This window comes from Passer montanus, unplaced genomic scaffold, assembly GCF_014805655.1.
Source record: "Passer montanus isolate IOZ18808 unplaced genomic scaffold, ASM1480565v1 scaffold4, whole genome shotgun sequence".
NCBI lineage: Eukaryota > Metazoa > Chordata > Aves > Passeriformes > Passeridae > Passer > Passer montanus.
This window is the reverse complement of record NW_024368818.1, coordinates 2,256,459-2,279,944: the sequence shown is the minus strand read 5'-3', so window position 1 is coordinate 2,279,944 and position 23,486 is coordinate 2,256,459. Positions and strand designations below refer to the sequence as shown.

At 43.5% G+C, this 23,486-nt stretch overlaps 1 protein-coding gene across 1 annotated transcript in view; it reads right to left on the bottom strand.

The window, feature by feature from the left end:
* FLT1 (fms related receptor tyrosine kinase 1) overlaps nt 1-22,196 on the bottom strand; it is a 109,404-nt gene extending 87,208 nt beyond the window's left edge. Inside the window, exons 1-3 of the mRNA XM_039718251.1 lie at nt 21,637-22,196; nt 6,389-6,485; nt 5,871-6,091 (exon numbers count right to left, since the gene is read on the bottom strand). Of these exons, the coding sequence (XP_039574185.1) occupies nt 5,871-6,091; nt 6,389-6,485; nt 21,637-21,694 (376 nt within the window). The 5' untranslated portion in view covers nt 21,695-22,196. The remainder of the gene's footprint in view (nt 1-5,870; nt 6,092-6,388; nt 6,486-21,636) is intronic.
* Between the last annotated feature and the right edge of the window lie 1,290 nt (nt 22,197-23,486).

The window sequence follows — 23,486 nt, the reverse complement described above, 5'->3', positions numbered from 1 at the left end:
GTCAGAGGACTTACACATACATTTGCAAGAAGGAAAGTCTCTGCAGGAAAACCTAAGCTCCTTGAAATCTCTAAAAGCTTATCCTCTGAAGTTCTTCCAAAATACCTGCTTACACTTGGCTCATCCTTAAGATTCTTTTCAGGCTAAAAGAGGTGAAATATTTTCATCACATCCACATAACACCCTTTTCCCTCATGCATGTGAAAAAGACCACAGTCTTTAGTAAAGAACAGACATGCAGACTTCATTGAAGTTCATGGGCCAATTGCCACATTCCCTTTCCATTGAAGGGATTAAACCTCCTTAACTTTATTTATCCCAGATAAATTATTGGGGCTGTTCAGAAGTAATTCCAAAAGAATCTTGCATACCAAGAGTCATTCCAGCCTCAGTTGCACATCTACAAAGCAGACATTTCTCACTGAGCTAGGAGCCAAACCATTCGTGTTGTCCCTGGTGAGAAAAGGGGAATTTTGCAATGGGACTCATCTGACCTGTTTTAGACATCTGCTTTACCATGAAATGAATCATGTTCTAGGAAATGTGTCTGTTGAACTGGCTCATATGCCTAATTTCCTTAAAGAAAGACAATCCTATTTTGTATGTCTTATTCTAGAAGAAAGGATGTTCCACTCTTGCCTCTTGTAAACCTGTAAAATAACACTCTTCGAATACAAAGTATGTCTAAACCTCGAAAGAAAACCTGAGACATAAAGTATTCCCCTTCTTTTTTGTTTTTATTTCTTTTACCTGGACTGCTATGATTATTAATTTATATCTAGAGCACACTCCAACACAAAGAATTTCTCATACAATTATATAACAATTTTAGGCAAGATTGGTTTGTTTTACTTTGAGACTAGTTACACTATGCTATTGTCAACATAGGACCATGACACAAATAAAACAGTTAAAAATCTTCAGGAAAAATAGTCATATTAGCCAGGAAATCCACGACAGAGCTGTTACTACGTTCAGCGAGCAATCCCTAGAAAGGCGAATGGATACTAGGAATGTTCCTTCAGATGTATCCCTCCATTGTGGTGGCTGGGCCTGGAAAGGTGCTTGTTTCAGCAAGAGCTGTGAGCCTTGGTGGGGGAGCAGGACCGTGGAGGGGTCAGTGCAGAGCGCTGGATGCTGCCAAGGTGTCTGCACATGCTCCACTCGCGGTGTCCTGTGATATGGAGTCCATGCACACGCAACGGCAAAAGCGTGGCAATTATAGGCCATTGACGTCAGCAAGTCCTAGAGGTCTCTGTTTTGTAACAGGAACCTCATTAGAAACTAAAAATGTGTCTGCATACTTGATACAGCTGCAACATAGTTTAATTCCAACGAGTTTCCTCTTCATAACAGAAGCGCTATCATAGTATTGACTCCGACGGTGTAAGCCAAAACCATACTGCTCATATGTTAAAACTGTGCCAAAAGCAAAGACAAAAAAAGGCATGGAGAGGAAGAGTTTCCCAGGCCTGAGCAGGTTCTTTTATCAGTGTGTTATTTGTAAATAAGAAATAAAAGGAACAAGAAGAAAAATCTCCCTTTCTGTTAGCTCTCAGGGTGTTTTGTCTTCCTGCTTTTTTTACATGTTGAATTATTTTGACTCTGATGCTTCTGATTTAAAGAGACCCTTTTGCAGAACTCTTTGGATACCCTCCATGTTCTACAACAATAGTATCTTTAGGATTACAGGAGTCAATCCATTCAAGCTAAATCTTAAATGCATGTCAGTTCTGGGTCTGGATCCAGCTATCTGTCAGCAGGAGGACCTCCCAGGAAGGTGCCCAGGAAGTTCTAAGACACTCAGAATCTGCAGCATACAACTTAAGTGTTTGAAAATGAGCTCAGAATCCCTGATGTTTTGGGATTTCAAAGGCTTACATTTTGAACAATTCCCTAATGATAATGCTCTGCATTTTGGACTGGTGAGCCCAAGCCACACATCAAACCAAATACATACAACTAGTGGGTATGTTTGACATTCTGGGCATTGGTGAGCACAAGTCCTCTCAGGACCTGTACCTTTAATTACACAGCTCTGATTTGCCTCACCTTCTCAAAGCAAGAAATTTATTCTAAGCTTGTTCTCCAGATTTCTTGAAAAGTCAGTGATGAACAGCACATACCAGAAGCTTCTTTAGTTCTGTTAAATATAGAAAGAGAATAGACAACGAACCCAACCTAGAGGTCTGATTTTAAAAAATATCTCATTCTGCAAGGAAAAGTAAGCGACCAGAAGACATACACCACAGGATTATGAGAAAATACAAGGAGAGGAAGAACACTGAATAGGAAATGTGCTAGTGCCCTAGAGCAAATAGCTTAACTTTGAGAAGAATTCTGTTCTCTGTTGCAGAAGAATTAAGATTTTACTCTTGTATATTACTTGCTGAAAGCAGTCTCCATCACAGAAAATAGCAACACTTCAACTTCACAGTTTGCTTAATGAAAAAATCTTTGATATATCAATGTAATTGAACTCACAAGCTTTTTCTTTGTCATACCATGGGAGCAATTGTTCAAAGGCAAGAAATTATGAGAGTAGAGAATTAAGAGTACTACACATTTTTGAAGACAGTGAATGAGCTCCAGCAATTGAAAAGTGCCTTGGAGATACTGGGACAAAGCAGACAGAAAGAAAAGCCCTTAGTACTTTCCCCAGGGAAATTTACATAGGATTCAGAACAGCCTGCTGATAATTTGGTGTTTCTTAAATGTGTTTATTCCATCATTATCTCTTTTCAAGCAGAAAATTCCCCATGCCTCACTGCAATGCATGCAGTGAGCATTCATTGCAAATCTTTCCTTTTTACTGTTAGGCTGTATTTTCCCTCACAAAACAAAGCTCTGAACAGTTCTGGGTCCGAGACAGTGGAGAAATTGGCAAAGAAGCTTTGCTTCATTTCAGATTTTTCCCATGGCTTGTGGGGAAAGTCAAGCCATCAGTTTTCTTGAGGCAAAGATGAAGACTCTTAAGAGAATTAATTTCCCTTGCTTAATGTCTCAATTCCTGAGCTGTGTGGGGTCAAGAGTTGTGGAGACACTCTGTGCACTCACTCCCCTCTGCAACTCAGTAGTGACCTCTCCAGCTGAAAGAAGGGTGGTGTCAGGACTAGCTCCTCCAAGGCAAGTCACCAGCTTGCATCTCCTTGGCCCCTAAAAGCAGGACTTCAGAAATTCTCCAAGTCATCCTGGGGCCTGTGGGACTTGCAGTCTCCTTCTCATTGCCTTGTGTCTTGTTTCTTTCTATGCCAGATCATTTTCTGCTGAAGCTTATATTCATCACAGAACCAAAGGACTTACTGGGTTTATTGTGGCCTGGTCTTTGGGCTTTTTTTTTTTTTTTAATCCAGTTCATATTCAGTATCACTCCAATTACGGAAATGAAGAACATTTTTAAAACAGTAAGTGATGACTTCCTGTACAAACAATATCAACTTTCCTGATTCAGATTTTGTGTTTGTAAATAGCAACTATTTGTTCTCATCTGCAGCATGCTAAGACATGGGAAACAAGCACCTTGGTGATCCACATGGAGCTAATATGGGAAATGGACTGACACAATGTCCTGTCACAGGAAACAATACAAGACTAGGAGGGACCCAAATTTCACAAATGTTTATTTCCTAAACACCCACGAATTAATGCAAAGTAAAACTAAACTCAGGAAAGAGAGTCTTCACAGAGGATTTTGTTACCCCCATCTCAACGCCACTTGAGCTAGATAATTGAATTTCATGCATGTTTACAGCAACAGTGACTCATACGAAGACACAGGTAGAAAAGACATAGGGATAGTGAGACAGCATAGAGAAAGAAAATACTTTTTCTAATGCACACTTGTCAGAAAGAAACAAAATACTGAGTACCAAAACTCACCCTTTCTAACTTACTCAAGAATTCTTCCTGAAACTGTAAAGTTTTGCAAGACTAATAGACCTTTCTCCACCTTAGGGCAGAGTGACACTTCCAACAGGCATTAAATGAGCAGTTACCTTGCAGCCTCCCTCATTATCTGTAGTTTTCCCTAACTTTCAGGTGTGCTTCCTGGGACACAATTACCACTTCAATCTTAAGAAACTGGTTTTCAATCAAAATTATTGCTAAATTCAGAAAATTAACATGCCAGAGAGGTCTAAGGTTGTTACAGGTTTGTTCCTTAAACATTTTACATATTTTTGGCAATTAAGGTAGGAGGAGCTATAAAATCTAGCCATCTCTTCAACAGTGACATCAAGAATTGTGACTAAATGTCCTTGAAAAACCAACAAAACCAAGACACCGAGACAGCCTTCTTTAAATGATTAGGGGGGATGGAAGGACAGGGGTTGGCATGGGAGTGTCCTAAAACAATTTCCACAGTGATACATTTCTCTTCCATCACCATGGGAATTCTGCAGATAGCCTTGGTTTACAATCATCTGATTGAAGGTGCTTTTCAAATGCAGGGAAGCCACATACAAGTTGGGAATTGGTAAAGAGAAGACTGGTTGTGTCTCTCATTTGTAAAAATTTAGGATCCAGAAAAATTAATTCTTCAAACAGGGAAGAGACCAAGAGTATGCAAAGACATCCCTTGTATGGTAAAGTTGGTTTAGCAGAGAGGTCCTTCTCATGTGGTGAATGGAGAGGATTGTGGGTAGCTCTCAGACAGGGATGATCTCCAAGGTGGGAAGTTCAAGAAGGTCCCGTGATGGGAAACTTGCAAAAAGCATCCAAGGAAATTGTACATTTCTCTAGGCTGCAGGCTGTTGGTCACTAAATGAATATCCTATTTTGGTTATTCTTCCGTGGTTGTTGGATTTACAGAGAATTATATGAAAAGAGCTGGGTGATGAAAACACTCTGCCGTGTATTTCAGATGTAGGAAAGTATGATGAACAGCATGAGCAGCCAATAGTGTTCAATAAAGCAACACACAGTAATGGGGAGAGCTATCTTATTTTCTATCAGTGTAGTGAGAGGTCTACTTCCTTCTGCTTTTTCACAGTGCCAGTCTGACTCTTCATATCACAAAATGAAAACAAATGCTAATTCACTCTGATGTGAACTCATTAGACACAGCAGACCCAGAATTTGGAAAACTTCCAGTTGCATGTTCTCTGTAACATGGGCTTTCAAAACCTGTGAGTCCTGAAATACTACAGTAATCTATTAATATTACTCTATAAAAATAAGGAAAAACTAAAGTATTAATTAAATCCCTAAAGAGTCAATAATTTGTTCTTTTATTGTTGTGTCTATTGAATTCAACTCTTCTCAGAAATGTCTGATTAACACCCTGGAAGGAAACAGGATCAAAAAGAAATTTCTTTTATAGTCTAACTGACCTAATTCCAGCACTTCCCATACATTACACAATACTTGTTTGCTAAACACGACTCTGTGTTTAATTTGATTCCATTTATTCTAGATGTTTTCAATCTGTGTGACATGGACTACAGAGGACATTTTTGAATATGACTTCACATGCAAATAGTAATTTTCTGCAGCATGAGGCAAGTCAGTGATCTGGACAGACAGCTTTAACATCCTTCAGCTGCCTAGAAATCACATCACATCCCATCACATAGGATACCATTTCTGATACCTATTTCACATATTCACTTGTAGTCTACTTCCATCTGGACTCCTGTTTTCTCTAGGCAAATGTTTGTATTGGGTCTTTTTCTTGCTTCATTTTTTTCCTAACTGATAAAAGATTACCATTTGTATTTGCAGGTTCTGATAAAGAAGATTTTATACATTAATTGCAAATTAATATTTAGCAGGGCTGAAAATGTCACTCAAAACTCAGCCACAGCTGAACTGCCTTACTTTTCCACTTGCTATATTGCACACCAGGAAGTGTTAAAAAAACTTAATCTTACCGTTAATAAATACATAGATTGTAGATTCCTTCTTCTTTTTTGCTGGACTTGTGGGGTATTTGCAGCTATAATTTCCAGTGTCACTTGCTTGAGTTCTGCTCAAGGTCAGACTGCTGCAGGACTGCTTCCCATTCCTTCCACAGGCATATTTAATTACTTTCAGCCTTTTGCTATCCTTGCTAAGAGTTTCAGGCAAAGACCATGAATGAACCATTTCCCCCCTGCAAACACAGATAAGGAAGCAGAAACAATTATGCTGGGCTGCAATTATATAGCTCCAGTTCCCAAGCTTTCTTTTTTATTATATCAGGCTATTTATGGGGTTCTCTTTTATCTTGTTTTCCAAAAACAACAACAGAAACAACAAAGAACTGTTAAACAATTGCCATTGAAGTTCACTCCCCACCTTTCCCCACAACACAAGGTTTAATTTTTTTCTAATTTCAGTTACAAAAAATAGAAAGTGTCAGGTGTATGAAGTCCCTGCCAAATTATCATAATCCAACTCAGTTGGTTACCTGCAGGTGAGATTTAAAGTCTGGCCGGCTTGAACAACGTGCTGTATGCCATTTATACTCAGCTCAGGAACCTTTAGTTTTGATCCTGAACTAGATCCTAGAAAAACAAAGAAAAAAAACCAAAACATTAACAAAGTCAAATAATTCTGCTTTCAGTCCACTCATATTTATCCTGTTATACTGGAAAGGAAAAGAAAACTGTGCCTCTCTCACCACACATACTCTCTTCCTTTGAGCAAAGCCTTGTTGCCCTGATTTAGGACTCAACCTTCCAGCAGCATTATTCCGGAAAGAAAATAGAATTGAAAGCTATCAGTCAATGACTTTGCTCTCAAATTTTTCACTGAACATATAATGAAGAAACTTGAGGACCTCATGGATCCACATCAAGGAAGTGTGCCCCAGCGCCACTGGCTGCATTTCCTCAGGAAACACAGCCATGGCAGCCCCTTCAATGGGAAGGGTAAATTCAGCCACTCCCATGGCAAAATCCACGTACTGACTCCTAAGATACCGACATCCCACTGAAACAACTTGCTGCAAAGCTGAAGCTGATGTGCAAGGAGTGAAATGCATTAAGGATTGTCCCTTTCTGACTGAAGGCCACGGCACTCTTACTTATGGTCCCTCACCAGCTGCGGGCTTCCTGCCAACCAAGTAGCATCAAAAGGTAGATCTTCACAGTAAATTTTGAGAACAAGATCAAGACACCTTCCAGACCAGATTTGCTGCTTATTTGAGAAAGCAAGCATGTTGTTGTGGCCAGACCATTCTGGAATAGGTGAAAGCCTTGGTGTCAGTGTAACATGAGGTGGCTGAGGACACTTGAAAACATCCAGGTGGGCTTTGTGAAGTCTATATGGAGGCATTTTTAAGAAGACCATGAAAAAGCCCCATGGTCAGAAAATCAGAAGAGCATGAGATCTTCCCTCTCATCAAGTCAGGAGGTGCTGGCTGGAATGACATAATGATTTATCTTTGCCCTATAATAGGCTGTGGCCACAAAAGCTTTCATGGCAAGCTGACAGAAGAACATGCCTTAGGGAAGAAGCAGTGCTTGATCCATCCCACTGCTCTTGCACTGACAACAAAATGTTCCAGAAGCTGGGAACACAATGTAAAAATATTTCAAAACAGTTAAAAGTTGAAAACCAGTTATAGTCTAATTGGGACTCAAGTGTACTTTGTAAATATTTCATTGTTGAGAGAGAGCAACAGCAACTATCCCAAACCACTTTACTCCAAGAGAAAGTATTGCCTTGTCAACATATGGGAGAAACAGCATCTCATAGTAAAGGGTAATGCAGATTTTTCTTCTAGAACTCAGTCAAGTACAGTTTTAGCTTAGCTATTTTAAGTCCTTCCAAGAGGTCCCTTCCACAGCCAAGTATGAACAGCTGTATGCACCAAACATACTAGAAATACATGAACCTTTCTTGGGGCTATGTATCACCCATCAGGAACGCCTGTCTCTTTTGTTGACTAGAGAAGGAACTTTTGGACACCAGTTCCTGCTGAGATTGGTGACTAAAATTTGGATGCATAAACACATCAAAGTCAATGGATGCTCCAAATTCAGGAGCTTTCTTTTTAGCCTTGGATATCTTACTTCAGATGTGGCTCCAGTAGTTTTCAATATATTCTATCATCTGTGCCAATTCAAAGCAACATTTAAAGTGTACACTTGAACATAGACATAAATAAAATTATAGCTCACTTGAGCAAGCTGCAAGCAAGGACATAACAACTTTTCAGAATAAAGAGGTCTTCTGGACTGCACCTCAAAAAACACCATAGATTTGAATGGTGAGACCGTACATATACACAGACTTCTTCTACAATTTGTCTAGACAATCATATTTCTAACAAGAAATTAATATATTCTGGCAGCTGGTAGATGGGAGAAAAATGGTGTAGCAAATCTCTGAAGAATTAATTGTTATGTGATATGCATTGCAAACATACATTTCTCATGCCTGCCTTTTAGGAATCTCCACTCTGAAGGGCTGGTTCCCCCAAAGTGTGCTTTTATGGGATAGTCTCCCATAGATGCTTACAGTCTATGAGTCTTCTCATTCACCATTCTGAAACAATGCCTCTGAGGCTAATCACTGAGAAATTGAGATAAGATGTTACAACAGCCTAGGCAGCTGCTTGGAGAGCAACCCAGGCACTCTGGTTGAGAGGGTTTGTCAACATCCTCTAGCTAAACAATCTGATGGTTTTGTGAAACTCCCACATTCCCTCATTTCATTTGCATTCCTCTTGTCATCCCAGAATTGAAGGGTCAGATGCTCTCCCAAGAAGGCAGAGTTTATATCCAGCTTTATGAATCTTGGTTTTTACTTCGGGGAAAAGTTGACCTCAAGCTTCCCTGAACTGCTCCTTATTTGAGGCCCTGGAAAAGCTGAAAGCATGCAACAGTGTTTACAAGCAGTTCAATATGTAGGAAAAAAAACCATCAGTGACAGTCTGCCAGAGGAAACCATTGGGATCAAAGCCCAGTTGCTAGAGCTGCAACACTCAACCTAGTTGCTAGAGAGCAACATGTAGGTTTGCTTCCTGTGTAAAACTGGTGGGAAAGTGGAAAAAATCCATGTGAGTGACAGGTGTTGACAGCAAGACGGGAGAGTGGGTCTGCAGTTCCTGGCCATGCCTGCGGTGCTGAGCGCTTGGCTTTCCTTGGCACTGGCACTGCACCATGCCCAGCAGCAAAGCCAGTCCTGAGCACCATGCCCGTGCCTGGGCCATGCTGAGGCCAGGAGACCAGCCCTGGGAATGTGGGCTGCTGCTGTTTTCAAAGTCTGCCAGAGGTGAGGACCAAGAAACCATCATAAATGTTGCAAGGTTTTTCTCTTCCTAACTTTACAGTGATATAAACAAAGACAGGACAACCTTAAGATCTAACTTATTTGAAGCATATGAAACAAGTCAGCCTGGAAGCATGTATGTCAGATCTGCCTCAGAGTTGCTAAAATCAAAGAAAAAACATAACAAAAGCACCTGCCTTTTCATCCCATCTTGTAGGCAAAAAAGAAACCCAAATATACTGGATACATACTCAAGCTTTTGTCCTTTTACACATTTTACATATATCTAAAAGACAGCACAGTATTTATAAATACTGCGTGTGGGATCTTAAGGAGCACTTAGAGTTTGTCTAACTCTGCTCCCATTGACACAAGCCAGCATTTCATCATTGATTTCAGGTACATTTTAGACACTTAACTCCAGTAGTTAATCGTATTCACATTCAAGACTTAATGTCAATGTATTTGGGAAGAGATACAAGCCTGGATACATATTCATTTATTTAGCTTTTCACTGACAAAAGCTGAGGTCTTATTTCAAGCCAATATTGTTGCTTTTACAAGTATGGCACACAATGCTTTTACCAGCAAGATGCTATGTCTCAAAGAAAAATAGCTTTATTTGACATCCTATCTATTCATGGGTCATTAGCTTCCTTACGTTTTTAAATTCTTCAAAACCAATGCAGAGTACAAATGCAATAGGGTTTGACGTGTTTACCAGGAAAGAAAAAGGAAGGAGAATAGCAGGGAAATTCCTACTGTCAATATTTAGAAGCAGATTATTCCTTCTATGTACCTTCTGTGGGCATTTTACTTGACACTGTCTTTTCTGAAGGGTCATGGCTCAACAGGACACATTCACTTATCATTGTGCCTGTCACTAAGCGACCATCAGCAGCCTACCCTCACACTGACCTACATTGAGGGGTGCAGCTTCTTTTCATCTGACAACAAGAGAACTAATTAATCCTGATAACTGAGGAATCTCATCCCATGGGGAAAGGGGTGGTTTTTTTGGAGGCATTTTATTTGTTATGGAAGCCTTATTAGATGCACGTGAAAGTCAGTCAATGGGGTTGCTTAATTAATGAGCAAACATTAATTTAGATTGCAAAAGTTAGCCATTCTATGGGGAGGACAAATTTTTTTTATGAAAGCAGAGAGCAATCTGTGATTTTCAAGGGGAAAAAAAAAGAAAATTTTCTTCCATTAAATTCTGCCCCACAAAAAAAAAACAAAAACAAAAATAAAAAAAAAACCAACCAACCAACCAAACAAAACAAACCAAAAAAACAAAAAAAAAAACCAAAAAAACCCCCTCTGATCCTCTTCTGAATTAAGTAAATAAAAATATGAATTATCTGATAACCAAAAACCCCTCTGATCACAAGTCATGGAAAAAAGATAAAATAAATGAACATGCATGTATTTTTCCAATTATATGTGTCCAGTTCTATAGACCAAAAAAAAAAAAAAAAAAAAGCATAAAATAAATTAACATGCATGTATTTTTCCAATTATATGTGTCCAGTTCTATAGACAAATGAGCAACCATGCATGCATGATGAGCCTTTTGCTGATTTCTACTAAATCATGGATTCTCTTAAAAATGATAGACTGGCTGAATTTAAAACTGGGACCATGATCTGGGTTATTATTCCAATTCTGATTTTCTCAGTTTCTATTTGTAAATTATTTTTCATACACAGAGAATTTCTGCTGCCTTTGACTAAAGAAAGGAGATCCAAAAGCTAGCTTTAAGACTAAGTTTAAAAATCACAATATTAGAAGTTATACATTTCCTTGAAGTTAAAAGGTTTGACAGCTTTCTAATATCTTTTCCATAATATAGGGCTGTGACTGTCTTCCAGCCACTCCTGTTATCCTCAACATGTTGACTAATCTTTTTTTCACCTGCACAATGAGACGTTAAGGAGAATGATCAGTTTATCTTTCCAACTTCAGTGTGTACAAAGAATCTGACCTTCTGGGTTTAAAGTGCCATCTGTGGGCAATAAAGTTATCCATCATGAAGTAATTGTTTCAGTCACTGTTGGATTTGCACGCGTTTCACCCCTTGTGAAACATAACTGAGCCTTTGAGGGTTTTACCATCAAATATGATTTCCTCCTGATTCAAACATTCAGCAAAAACGTACTTTGTAGAGGACACTCCTGCACTGGAAAGAGAGGGCAGGCTCTTTCTTAACAGGGTCTCCACCTCTCTGTGATGCTTAAAACATGAGTCATTCAGTTCAGATACAGCCCAGGACTTACTTTTGCTTCTGAGCACTTCCCTATGAGTCATTCCACTGAAGGGAATGGGAATGCCCACATATGTACAACTAATAAGCAGTTGCAGAATCCAGACAAAATGTAAAGGAGCATGACAGTACCCAGTGGGTTGACCTTCAGTGTGTCTCCAGTGAAAATGATCTGACTCTGCCTTGCAGCAGCACCTTAACCATGGCCACTAGCTAACCTCAAATGGAGTATATGGCTTTACTCCATTCTGTAAGGAAATCTGGGATATCAGTAGTTTTCTTTATTTCAGAGCTATTCTTGACAAGATATTGTATTTACCATTTCTTTAAAAGGTTCTTCAATACATTCTGTAAGTAAACATAACTTTTTTTTCGGTTGTACCTTCCCATAATAATTGCAATTAGAACATTACACCAATTCACTCTATTAAAGAAGAAAAGGTATATACAGAGAAGAAAAACTCATGGTCAACTCTTAAGAGCCACTTAAAGTTTCAATTTACATCTGACTATATGAAGAAGTCTAGACCAACAGGTGCTTCTAGTTTAATCAACACTGAGTCTCTCTTCAGCATTAATACTTGCATTTATAAAGGCAGGAGAACTTTTAGGGAGAGTTGTCTTAAAACTTATTTGGTGAACAGAATAGAAAAATTTGTTTTCCTGTTCTATGTGTAACTGTCTGGCCTGGTCCTGCTGCAGGACTAGAGGGGGAAGGGAGCACCCTGGATAATGAAGCTTTCTGCTTCTGTGAGTGCTGCTGGCTGGGAAGAACTGCTGCTGGAAGGAGACACTGTTCTATCCCCACACCATCACTAGCCCCCATCTCATCTGTCACTGGGTTTCTGATGATCAGGTACAGGCAAAGAAGGCACAGCCTGGTTTCCTGCTCCTAGGGGTAAAAGCACCCTCTCCATTGCCTGTACTTAGAAACAGTCCCCAGGAAAGACCTACAGTGCCAAACCATGAGCCACCCTGAGGCTCAAAGTGGTATTTCCAGGTCTTTCACATGCCATCTAATCCACATTCTAAAGGAAGCCTCACAGTCATCTAATTTCACAGCATTTCTCTGAAGTAAATCCAAACTTCACACCTGAAGCCTGCAGAAGAGAAACTAGGGCAGCTTAACTATGAGAGAGCAAGGAGTTGTGACTTTGTCCCAAGCTGACATTAACAATGGTACAGATGAGCAAATTCATGATCTGAAGCAGCAAAATGCAACCACTATTTCTATTGAAGCAGAAATTTGCAGATCAATTAAGAGCCATTGGGATTTACAAATGTTAATAGACACAGGTCCCTGGACTCTGAAGTAGTTTTGTACTTGTCTCCTGTTGGTTCCTGTGCAAGGAGAGGCACCATGTGTGCTGGTTCATAGCCGGCAGACAGAAACCCTCTCAGGGTAGAAGCACCAGCTCAAGCTGTATCACTCCTTAACAGAGCCATCTCCTGCACATATCCCTGTGGTGACTGAAACTTTCCTTTCTTTTGCATTCAAGACCAAGAAAACTATTGAATGCTGTTTACTTCCTAAGTGCACATAGAGGCACAAAAATTCCCAGCTCATTGGTTCATCCCTTTCAGGTCCAAAAGAGACACTCCATTCATCTAGTCTGATGTTTTGCAACACATGCCAAGTGATTTCTGGATCAAATGCTTATGTTTGATCAATCCCAATTATAATGTAAGAATTTAAAGTACTATTAGGACATAACAGCTGACAAAAAAAAAAAGTTAGTGGATGGCAAAGCTGGGCTGCTTTATGATACACACCATAGTAGAGTCTGAATAGCATAAGGTTGGTAACAGTAGATTAAATGAGTTCTGGGCAGACTAAAAACCTTGACCATGACTCCATGCTGTGGAACTAAAATCAGTCAGTAGGGAAAATGGATGTGCAACTGCCCAAAAGAGGCCTTCACAGGCATAGAAAGGTATTTGAACAAGTCTGTCCCTTCCTTAGTTATAATTAATTTATTCTCTATGCATTTGCTGTTCCTAGATGACTATACACACTGATGTGAGATTAAATGTTATGGAGACAAAGCAAAACACCCAGTTGCTAAAAATAATGCAATAGTTCTGACAATAGTTAGTTAACACTTGTGAGCAGTACACACTGTTATGCCAATATGGCCAATAGCTGCAAAAGTAAACAAATAGATGTTTACCCAATATCTGCCAAACATTTTGCCAGCGCTTGCCCTAGTTAGGTCAGGTTGGTTTTATAGAAGCTTGTGGTGAAGTCTTTCTAATAAAGAGCAGGGAGGGGTTGTTCACTTAAAAATTTAGAAGTAGAAATTAAACAAACTGAAACCTCAGCCCGTTATTTGAAATAAATCTCATTCCAGTTACTACCAATTAAAATTATTGACATTTCCCATCATACCTGGGCAACCAAGGCCATGCAGTTCCATGTTTTGTGGCCCACAAGACCCACTTGAAGGCACTTGCTTCACCAACTCATCAGAAGTTTGTGCCTTGTTTGCCCTACACTCAGTAGGTAACTTCAATGCATGAGTATAGCCACTTGATATAATGCCAATGAAAAGTAAATTTCAGTATTTAACAGCCAAAGATCTGAGAGAAAAATAATTGTATCCATCAAGTTTTAATATCTCTAGAAATATAGGATCTGAAATGAGCATCCTGGCCAATATCTAGCCTGATGAAAGTGCTGATTTCATCAGCTATATAAGGAGGACATATTTACAGAGATGAAATAGAAAAATTTGTAGTTATGGCTGGTTTTTTCTCATTGAGCACATGGAATTGAAAATGGATATCCAAATGCAGTCTGACACCTCCATTATGAAACTTTGTGGGACCACTTTGGTACACCACACCAGGAAGGCAAAAGACGCACATATATGTGATATGTGTTGAGAAGAGAAATACAGTTGTGCCCACCTTAGTCTGCTCTTCACTCCAACGGAGTAAAGGCCCATCTTAAAAACAAAACAGGTCATCTGAGGTTGGTAACACCAGAGCTAGCAACACTTTCACAGCCACATTCAGCACAAATCCATGTGGCTCTCATACCTCCTGTCCTGGCCCCTGCATGGAGATCCTGCTCAGGCCTTTCAGAGAAATGGGTGTGACTCCGTCATGTGCCCAGCAAAGGGACTCCATGTGATCAGCCGGCCCCTGCATGGAGATCCTGCTCAGGCCTTTCAGAGAAGTGGGTGTGACTCTGTCATGTGCCCAGCCAAAGGGACTCCATGTGATCAGCTAGTGGCACTCACCCAGGAGTGAGTTTCGTGCCTCCCCACACGATTCAGCCTGTGCTGCTCCCACTGTGTAGAGAGCCCCATCCAGACCATGCCTGTGAGTCACCAGATCTACCTACTGACATGTGTCAGCAACCACATTCCACCATGACAGATCCTAGCACATAATGACCTGTTCAATATTCTCCAGGAAAGTTTATCCCATTAATAAGTGAGTAGAAAAGTATCGATGTGGTATAAAGAGAAAGCAAGTACACTAAATTTGACACAAAAACAATTTAGAAATCCTAGGCATTTAGAGTAAAGGTGTATATTTTCTTGGCCAAACTAAATTTCTTTAGCAGTTGGATGCTTAAAATTTGTAACAGACTAGCTGCCAGAACAAATGAAGCAATGTAATAGGACTGAATTGGAAAGACTTTCATAAAGACAGGCAAACTGCCTACCTGCCAGTAATCTACCTGCTCAGCCAGCAACACAGGCCTGTCAAATTCATCTGGGGCTGTAGTAGTCACTAAGCTGTAAGCACAGAAACAAATTAGGAACTATGTAAAAGAAAATGTAAAGCAAAGTTGAAGGAGTTACACTTTGCTGAAGGCTGCTGGTTATTATTTCCATTGTTACAGCTGAACTGTCCTATAGTGCTCCAAGACAAAAAGAAAAGTCAGGAACCAACTTTTCATCCACTTCATTTAAACCTATAAAGCAGAGCTATAAGTAAAGCTCCTGGCTTTAAAACAAGAGCAAGTAAATAATGCAGCACAACAGTTTAAAATAGAGAGGTGAGAAGAACTGGAACAGTCTGCACAGAGGAGTTCCCTTGCAATGGCTTAGGAGCAAAACCCATTTTGCTGTTAAATGACATCTAAAGCACCCTCTAAGGAAGTAGACGCACGTGCAGAAATCTTCTGGAAAAGATTGCCTATGGCTCAATTACATTGGAAAATTATAATAATTCATACTTATAAAATAGATTAGGATGATTATCAATTGCAGCACTGCATGAGACAAAGAAAGGTGCCCCAAGCACTTTCAGCACAACAGAACATAAAAGTCCTGTCTTACATAATTTAATGTGATTTATTTCCACTATGTAATATCCACTTGCATAAATATAGACAACAACTAAATTTTACTTTCCTTGACCCTCAATCCCATGGTTTCCTATGAAATACTACTGGATTTTAGATCATACTACCAAAAAATAAAAATCCATCAAAATTAAGAATTTTATCTTAGACTTTGTGAACCTTTCCTGAAGATGAGATGCTGGACACCACTAAAGACATGACATGAAGCTAAAAAAGCCCTTGTCTGATCCAGGATGGCAACTCTCACGCTTCTGTTAACATTAGCCTATGGTGATCCTGATGAGAGGTTTTTCCATAGAGGGATGACAATGGGAACAAAAGGGGTGAATTCCTTCACTCTGTGTCAAGGAAGAGTCCCACAGGAAGGACGCTTAAGTGAGCTATGTGAAATTGTGAAATTTCTCTCATGAAATGCCCTCACACTCACCCCTTTTCGCTCCCCACGCACTAAGCAGGGGGTCTGTTCCCAGAGCACAGGCTTCCTGAGAGAACATCTGAGGAGCAGGGACATCTGCTCACAGGTCCCTGGCTCTCAAGGACCGCTGTGCCTTGACTGCTTCACCCGTTTCCAGCCATGGAGTGGGAATAATGGCACCACATTGCCACAGCATCTTCAACCCACTGAAATCCTAGAAGCAGTTGCCCTCTAGCCCCTTGCCCATCCTTCAGCTGCTCCAACAGCAAAGAAAACCTTGTTTCAAGGCCATAACTCCAAAAGAAGGAATACAACTTAAAGAGAAGTTGCATTGCACAAGTGCTTAGTGCCACATACCAGTGACTGCTGGAAAAGCAGACCCACCACCCAGAAAAGTCGTGCCAAGAGAAATTGGTGTCAACAACATCTCACTGAATTATGCTCTAAATATGTCACAGGGGTGAGTTAACATTGTGGGTATGGATTTCAGTCATGAAAAATCAACTGTGTTTTGAGGGGGAAACAACAGAGAGAGTAAAACCAGCTCACCATGAACATGAACCTTTTACTTCAGCATTAACACAAGACAAACCAAAATCTGAGAAAGATGATTAATTAATCTATTAACTATTGTACAAACATCTATAATGGTGTTGAATACACTGATGCACCACATCAAGCTAAATTGTCCTCCTCTTCATCTTTAGTCTGGTACATCTCCATTCACTGTGCCACACAAAAAACAGCCCAGATGCAAACATGACTTAATGCAGAAGAAACAGTCATCCACATTCCCTGTACAAATTTCCCCATACATCTCAATGGCTTAAGACTTCAGTTTCAGAAAAAAGTACCTCTGAAATCTATAGTTTCAAATCTCTTAGCCCTCACTGTTGGTCACTCAATCTGTTAGCACTTTGCTCAAGTCCATCATGAGTTCATTCTGCTGGTCACAAAGGCAAGATATTATGCCATGCCTGGTTTTGGAGAGAGCACTAATGACTGCATTTTCAATTTTCCAGCTCCTGCTTGCACCATAGTTCTTTCTTTTAAGGATCAGGATTTATGCAGTACTGATCTCCAGACATAGGAGAATGAAACAACTTCTGCATCTCAGTAAGAGAAAACTGTGTGGACACCTCCTTGACAATCACTGGACCAATTTTAGGATAAGCAGTTCCCCATGATGCATCAAGAAGTCAGACCATTTCCAGCTAAGAATGCTTGGGAAAGGTTGCTTCCCAGTTGCAGGAATACATGCAGTGAGGATGCCTCACAAAAGCAAAGAGAGAAGAGCCTGGTTCTGTCTGTGGGTAGAATTCATACACAAATATGTTTCTCCACATCCTCACAAATATTGGTAAAGGGGGAAAAAAAGAGACTACTGGGGGCAGGGATGAGATCTCAAGACAAAGCATGTCTTTTGAGGGAGCAGTGTTCTTCTTGAAGGTTTCACACCAACAGGAGAGACTTGTCTCCAAGAGAAGAGGTGACTGTGATTGGGTATTTCATGCAAAACCTACTCTTGCAGGAGTCTTGCTTTCCATTCCCTCTGGGCCTGCAGCAGGAGGTCCCAAACCCTGACTCTGGGGGATTCAAAGGAACAATTATGCTGCTGAAGTCCCACCACAGCCCCTCTGGACACAGACCTGAAACACCAAACCCTAACCCTCATCTGCTTCTGCCAAGCTTCTTCCTTCCCCAATCTCAGTCGGACATGAAAACTAGCGAGCTGATAAACAGTGTGCTGGAAGTCCCCAAACCACATTAAAGTGTAGGAACTTATCAACCACCCTGCAAATCTGGACAATTTCCTTTTGTCCTATACACCCACACAGTGTAGAAGGCTACTGGTTTCAGTCTCTGAAGCATCTGACAAAAAATAGACAGTTTGTTTGTTATTGTTTGGATGCAAAAAAAAAACAACACCCAAGACCACAAAAAACCTCTCAAATCTCCTCAAAAGCAAAATTTTAGGGCTTTAAATATACTGGGTGCTTCTGGATATGAAGATCTTTACTACTGCACAGGGCAAGTCCAAGTTCATCCAACACACAGTATAAATCTAGAAGATGTTAGCCCAGCCCAAAGGAGTTGCTCCAGATTTACACCAGCTATAAGGTAATGAAATCTAGCTTTGCTTGGAGCACATGGGCAAAACACCTGTCTGGTAAAACATCAGCTAGCTGTGTAAGTAATTTTCTTTAACTATGTCAGAAAGTTTGATGCTTTAACCCCATACATGCCATACATTTATTTAAATCTCTGTAATATAGCAGTTCCTAACTCTTCCTTATGAGAATACAGTTTGGAATTTTTTAGGGAGCTCTGTTTCTATAAAGGTCCAGAAGAAGTGGGAAAGCCAGTTTTTCTCAACGTTGTTAATAACCCCAGCCCTTATCCCAAATTGGATCATTCCGTCTGTGTCATTGCTTCAGCAAGTACTCAAATCAAATTGAAACCTTAATATATGAACTTCCACCTGAACAGCACTTCCAGAGGAGTCACGTTAGTTAGTGCAAGAAATTAACCTTAGCATTGATTAGATTTGACCTGGAATTTCTTCCTTCATTTTTTCCAGCTGGCCATGAAGTTGAAAAGTCCACCGGGGATTTTGATGTTCTAGTTGTGGCTGAAATCATATAACTCATGTAACTGAGATCATATAGTGCTGTTCGCAGATAAGACTGTAATAGAGTCTGCCACCTTCTAACTGCAAATTGTGAGGTTCCACTTCTGCATGGAAAGCCAGAAATACGGCTAAACCATCAGTTTATGTTTCTAGAAACATGGCTCATAAGCCCTGATCCAGGTTGCAGAGTCTGATGTTTTCAGGGTTTAAACACAGTCCTTCACAATCCCAAATGCAGGTGGTAAAAATTATAGCAATACTATAGTAATAATTATAATTATAGTAATAAAGTTGAGAACTGGGAGATTGAACTTAATACCACATATTCATGTTGACCCTTATGTGTGGTCATTAGCAAGCATATGCAATGCAATTTGGGAATAAATAATTATAAGATATAAAGAAAACCCAGATATATATATATTATAAGATATAATGCAAAACCCAGAAAAAAGTACTGTTCTTTCCCAAGTTAACCAAAATATGTGTGTGCACAAGAGAGCTGAAGTGCCCAACACTCACATGTCAAATGAATTTAATTTCCTTAATCTCATTTTTCAAATGGGTACTCTCAAAGCTTGTAGGCTGCAGGTTGCTTTGGGGAATTTTAAATTATTAAGTAGACTTACATGGGCTGAAAGACCTCCTTCTGTCTCCTCCTTGTGGAGGTCTTTTTAGGTTCTTTCTGAACCACTGGCTATTTCTGAGAATCTCCCCTAGAACCTGACAGTAAATGGAAGCTCAGCAGGCACCTGCAGAGGCTGAGTTACAAGAGGCCACCAGTGATTAATTTAATTTCATCAAGAGCACTGGAAATGGAAAGTGCTGGGCAGCCTGAGTAAGAAATGCAGGTAAATAAGCAATGAAGGAGGGTAAAATGGGAGGAAAACCACAGAGAGATGTATGGTACAAAACATCCCACCCCTTCAACAATAACTTTCAAACTCTCCATGCAAACGCAACTGTGGAGAGTTCTGCCAGTGGCCCACAAGAAGCATGATCAACCTATTTGAGACGTCCAAACAAAGCAGAGCAAGAATGCTACTCTAGAAAACAAACAAAAACCCAAGAAAACCAATGAGGTGAAAACATTTAATTTCTGATTTGAGCACAATCTCTTGCACATGGGGAGGATATGAATTTCCAGAAAAATGGTTGTAAGGGCACCCAGCCAAACTAGAGAAGAAACCTTCCAACACCTACAGCACCTGAGCCGGCCATCGGGATGTTTGTCCCCAGTACCCATAGCTCCAGGTTGTCCCCTAAGCAAGCCAAGCTTTTCCCACTGGGATTGGTCTAGGGCGCACAGGAACAGGAAGGTGAACCAGGGTCTTTCTCACAGCCCCTGGCTCACAGAGTCCACCCTCTCCCTGGGCAGTGGGCTCGCCACGATCTGCACAATGGAAAACCTTTCCGGCAGGAAAGAGGAAGCCAGTCCCCTAGCGGAGCTGGTCACTGCAGGAGCCCGTGTAGGAGCAGGACGCCGAAGTTCAGACTCAAGCTGTGAAGGAAGCCTGGCAAGGATCTGAATCCACATTTCCTGTATCCAGGGTGGGTGTCCCATGCCTGTGCCTATTTCATCTTGGGCATAAGAACCTCCTAGGCAGAGACAAATAATGTGGGGAAATTAGCACTTTCCTGGGGAAAGGAAAGAGGAAAAAAATGTAGAAGAATACCTATGTATCTGTATCAAAGCTGATGAATCAGCACTTCCCGAGCAGGAAAACGTCTCGGCGGAGCCTGAGGCAGCGGGAGCGCTCCCGTGGGCTCAGCGGCGCGCAGCAGACCGAGCCCCGGCCACTGGCCCGGGGCAGCGCGGCCGGGCGGGCGCTCCGCTGCCCGCAGCAGCGCCGGCCTCGACGGCTGTCCCGCGGGGAGCTCGGCCTTTCGCTTCCCCACGCGGGGTTTGCTCTCGCTCCCCGACGGCCCCTTGTGCCGAGAGCCGTCCCCGCGGGAGCGGGGCATCCCCGGGACAGGGATGTGCCCGGGGGCACACTCGGGAGCCGCCTGTGCCCGGCCACCTCGCACCCCGCTCTCAGGTGACCGGCCACACAGCGCTGGGACGCGCTGCCCGCCGCGGCGCTCCGGCCCACGCGGACTGGCGCTTGGCTCGAAGCAGAATAAAACTCGGTTAAGAGCATCAAATCTGTAGTGTTCCATCCCCATCATTGCGGGATGTAGGCACCGGAGAGCAGCTCCATCCCGCTCTCCAGTAAGCCCCGGCAGCCAGCCCCCCACGGAGCGCCACCGGGGCTCCGCCGACCTGCGCGGGCGGGAGGAGCAGAACCTCGATTTTTGCAAAGAAAAGGTACACCTTTGCCGCTTCACGGCCAGAGCTGGGACACATGAAAACAAAGTGCGGAGAAAAGAAGCGTGCCCTGCAGCCAAGGCATGCTCTCGTTCCGTGATGCACCGCTTGGGACAACTCCCGATGATGTACGGCGGTGCCCCGTGCCCGGGAGAGGCTGGCCTCCACGCCACCACTGCCTCCCTGGAGCAGGAGAGGCACCACGGCTCCGCGCCGCCGGACCCTCCGGGACCTGCTCCCGGGGCACAACGACAGCTCGGGGTTGCGGTGTTTCTCCGCTCCCTGGAAAGCAGGGATCGCTCCCCCGGCCCTGCCCAGAGGAAAGGGGCGAAGGGGAGGCAGGTGCCCGCCGGCTCCAGCCGACAAGCGGGATGCCGTGGAAGCGGTCAGGGGCGCGGAGGGCGCAGCCGACGAGGCACATCCCTGGGGACCCGTCGCGGAGAGCTCGGCGCAGAACGGGGACGGACCGGGGCAGCGCGCACCAGCGGTCCCTTACCTGCGAGCAGGAGGGCGGCTCCCAGCAGCACGGTCCCTGAGAGCAGCTGGCGGGGCATGGTCCTGCCTGCGGGAACGCAGGGCTTTTTCCCTGCCGACGGCGGCGAGGCAGGGGCAGAGGCACCGGCTGGGCTCCGACGGGCTCTCCTCGGTCCTGGGCGCTTCCCGCGGTGGAAGAGACAACGGCAAAGCGAGGCGCGGAATCCGCATCCAGCAGCCCCCGAGTCCTACCCGCCCGCCCCGGCCCGGCCCGGCCCGACCTGCGGAAACGGAGTGTGCGCTGCGGGCCGCCCTGCCAGCCTCACCTCCCGCGGGCATCAGATACCCGCCAGCCGCAGCCTCGCTGATTTATAACTTCTCCACCCCTCGCCGCGCACCCCTCCGCCCCCCCGCCCACATCCTCCGCCGGGAGCACGCCCTCCCCGGGACGCGTCCCCCGCCCGCCCGCCCGTCGGCGGGCCCGGTGTCGCTGCCCCGCGGGTCTCCCGGCCCCACGGAGCCCGGCCGTGCCCTCCCGCCGCAGCCCGGCTCGGGGCTGCTCCCAGCCGCCGCCGCCGCAGCGCTGCCGGGCGGGCAGCGGGGCTCGTCCCTCGCACGCTGTCAGGCTGCCCTAGGGAGGGCGTGGAGCGGACTCGCGATTCCTGGACCAAATGCTGAGCGGTGGGGTCCCGGTCCTGCGGAGACCTCCTCCTGCTCGGCAGGAACACCTTGACAGCGCCGCGTCCCGCCACCGGCTGCCGAGCCGGGCGCCAGGTCGGGCGGGGGCCATTTACAGCCGCTCCCCCGCTGCCCGGCGCGATGCTCGGGGCACTCAAAGTGCTGCCCATGCCCCAGGGGCCCGCGGCTCCGCTCCCCGCCTTCCCTAGGGAGAGAGAGACGCGGGGCAGACCGCTCTGTGCGGGGCCTGACCCAGAGCAGCGCGGGTCCCACCAGCAGCACTGAGAGCGCTCAGAGCAGGGAAGCCAGGAAGGGGCAGCACTGGCTAAGGATGCTTGGGAGTCTGCCCTGCCAGCTCCCCTGCTGGCCTTCACTGACTCTATAGCATTCAGGGCAGCGATGGAAACATATTTCTCCCTCCCTGTGCACATAACCTTACGTTTTCCATATATGTTTTATTTTGTGAAAGATAGCAGAGAGCTCTTGAGATCAAGACTCAAGCCCTGTGTTTCCACTTTTTCCCTGTGTAGCCAGAGAAAGGCTGTTGCATGAGTCAGGTCTTCAGTTTGACCCACTGTGGCCTTTCCTATATTTTTATACTATGAAACAAGTCACAAGAGTGTCTGCATGGGGCAGGTAAATGTGATCATCCCCCTCTTACAGAGAAGGAAACGGAGGCGCATAGAGAGGTTAGGCAGCTAGTCCAAGGTCATAGGAAGCTGGTGACAGGAGACACAAATAGAACTCAGACCTCCCATGTCCCACCAGACCATCCTGTGCAAGAAAAAAAATAAGAAGTTGATGTTGTTTTTAACTTGAGCACTGTTTAGCTTTAAAGTTTTAAGTCTGTGAGAATATTTCCTGCACGCGTCTGTTCAACTCCTATTCATAAATTACGCCCTAAGCTACAAATTTAAGTCTGTATTTTCCAATCTTCCTGCCCCCAGCTGAGACCTTGAAAATAAAATAGCTATGGATACCTTCCCCCTCAGCTGCTCACACCATGGGGGGAAGAACCCAGAGGTTTCTTTCCCGAAGAGGATGACTCACACGAAGTCACCTCCTCCACTGGAGAGGATAGCAGCTGGGAAAACAGTCAGCCAGGGAGGACAGGCCAGCAAGAACTAGGACACTGAGCATCCTGACAGCTTAGACCCCCTAGGAGCAAGGGCTCCCCTATGGAAGGACCTCAGG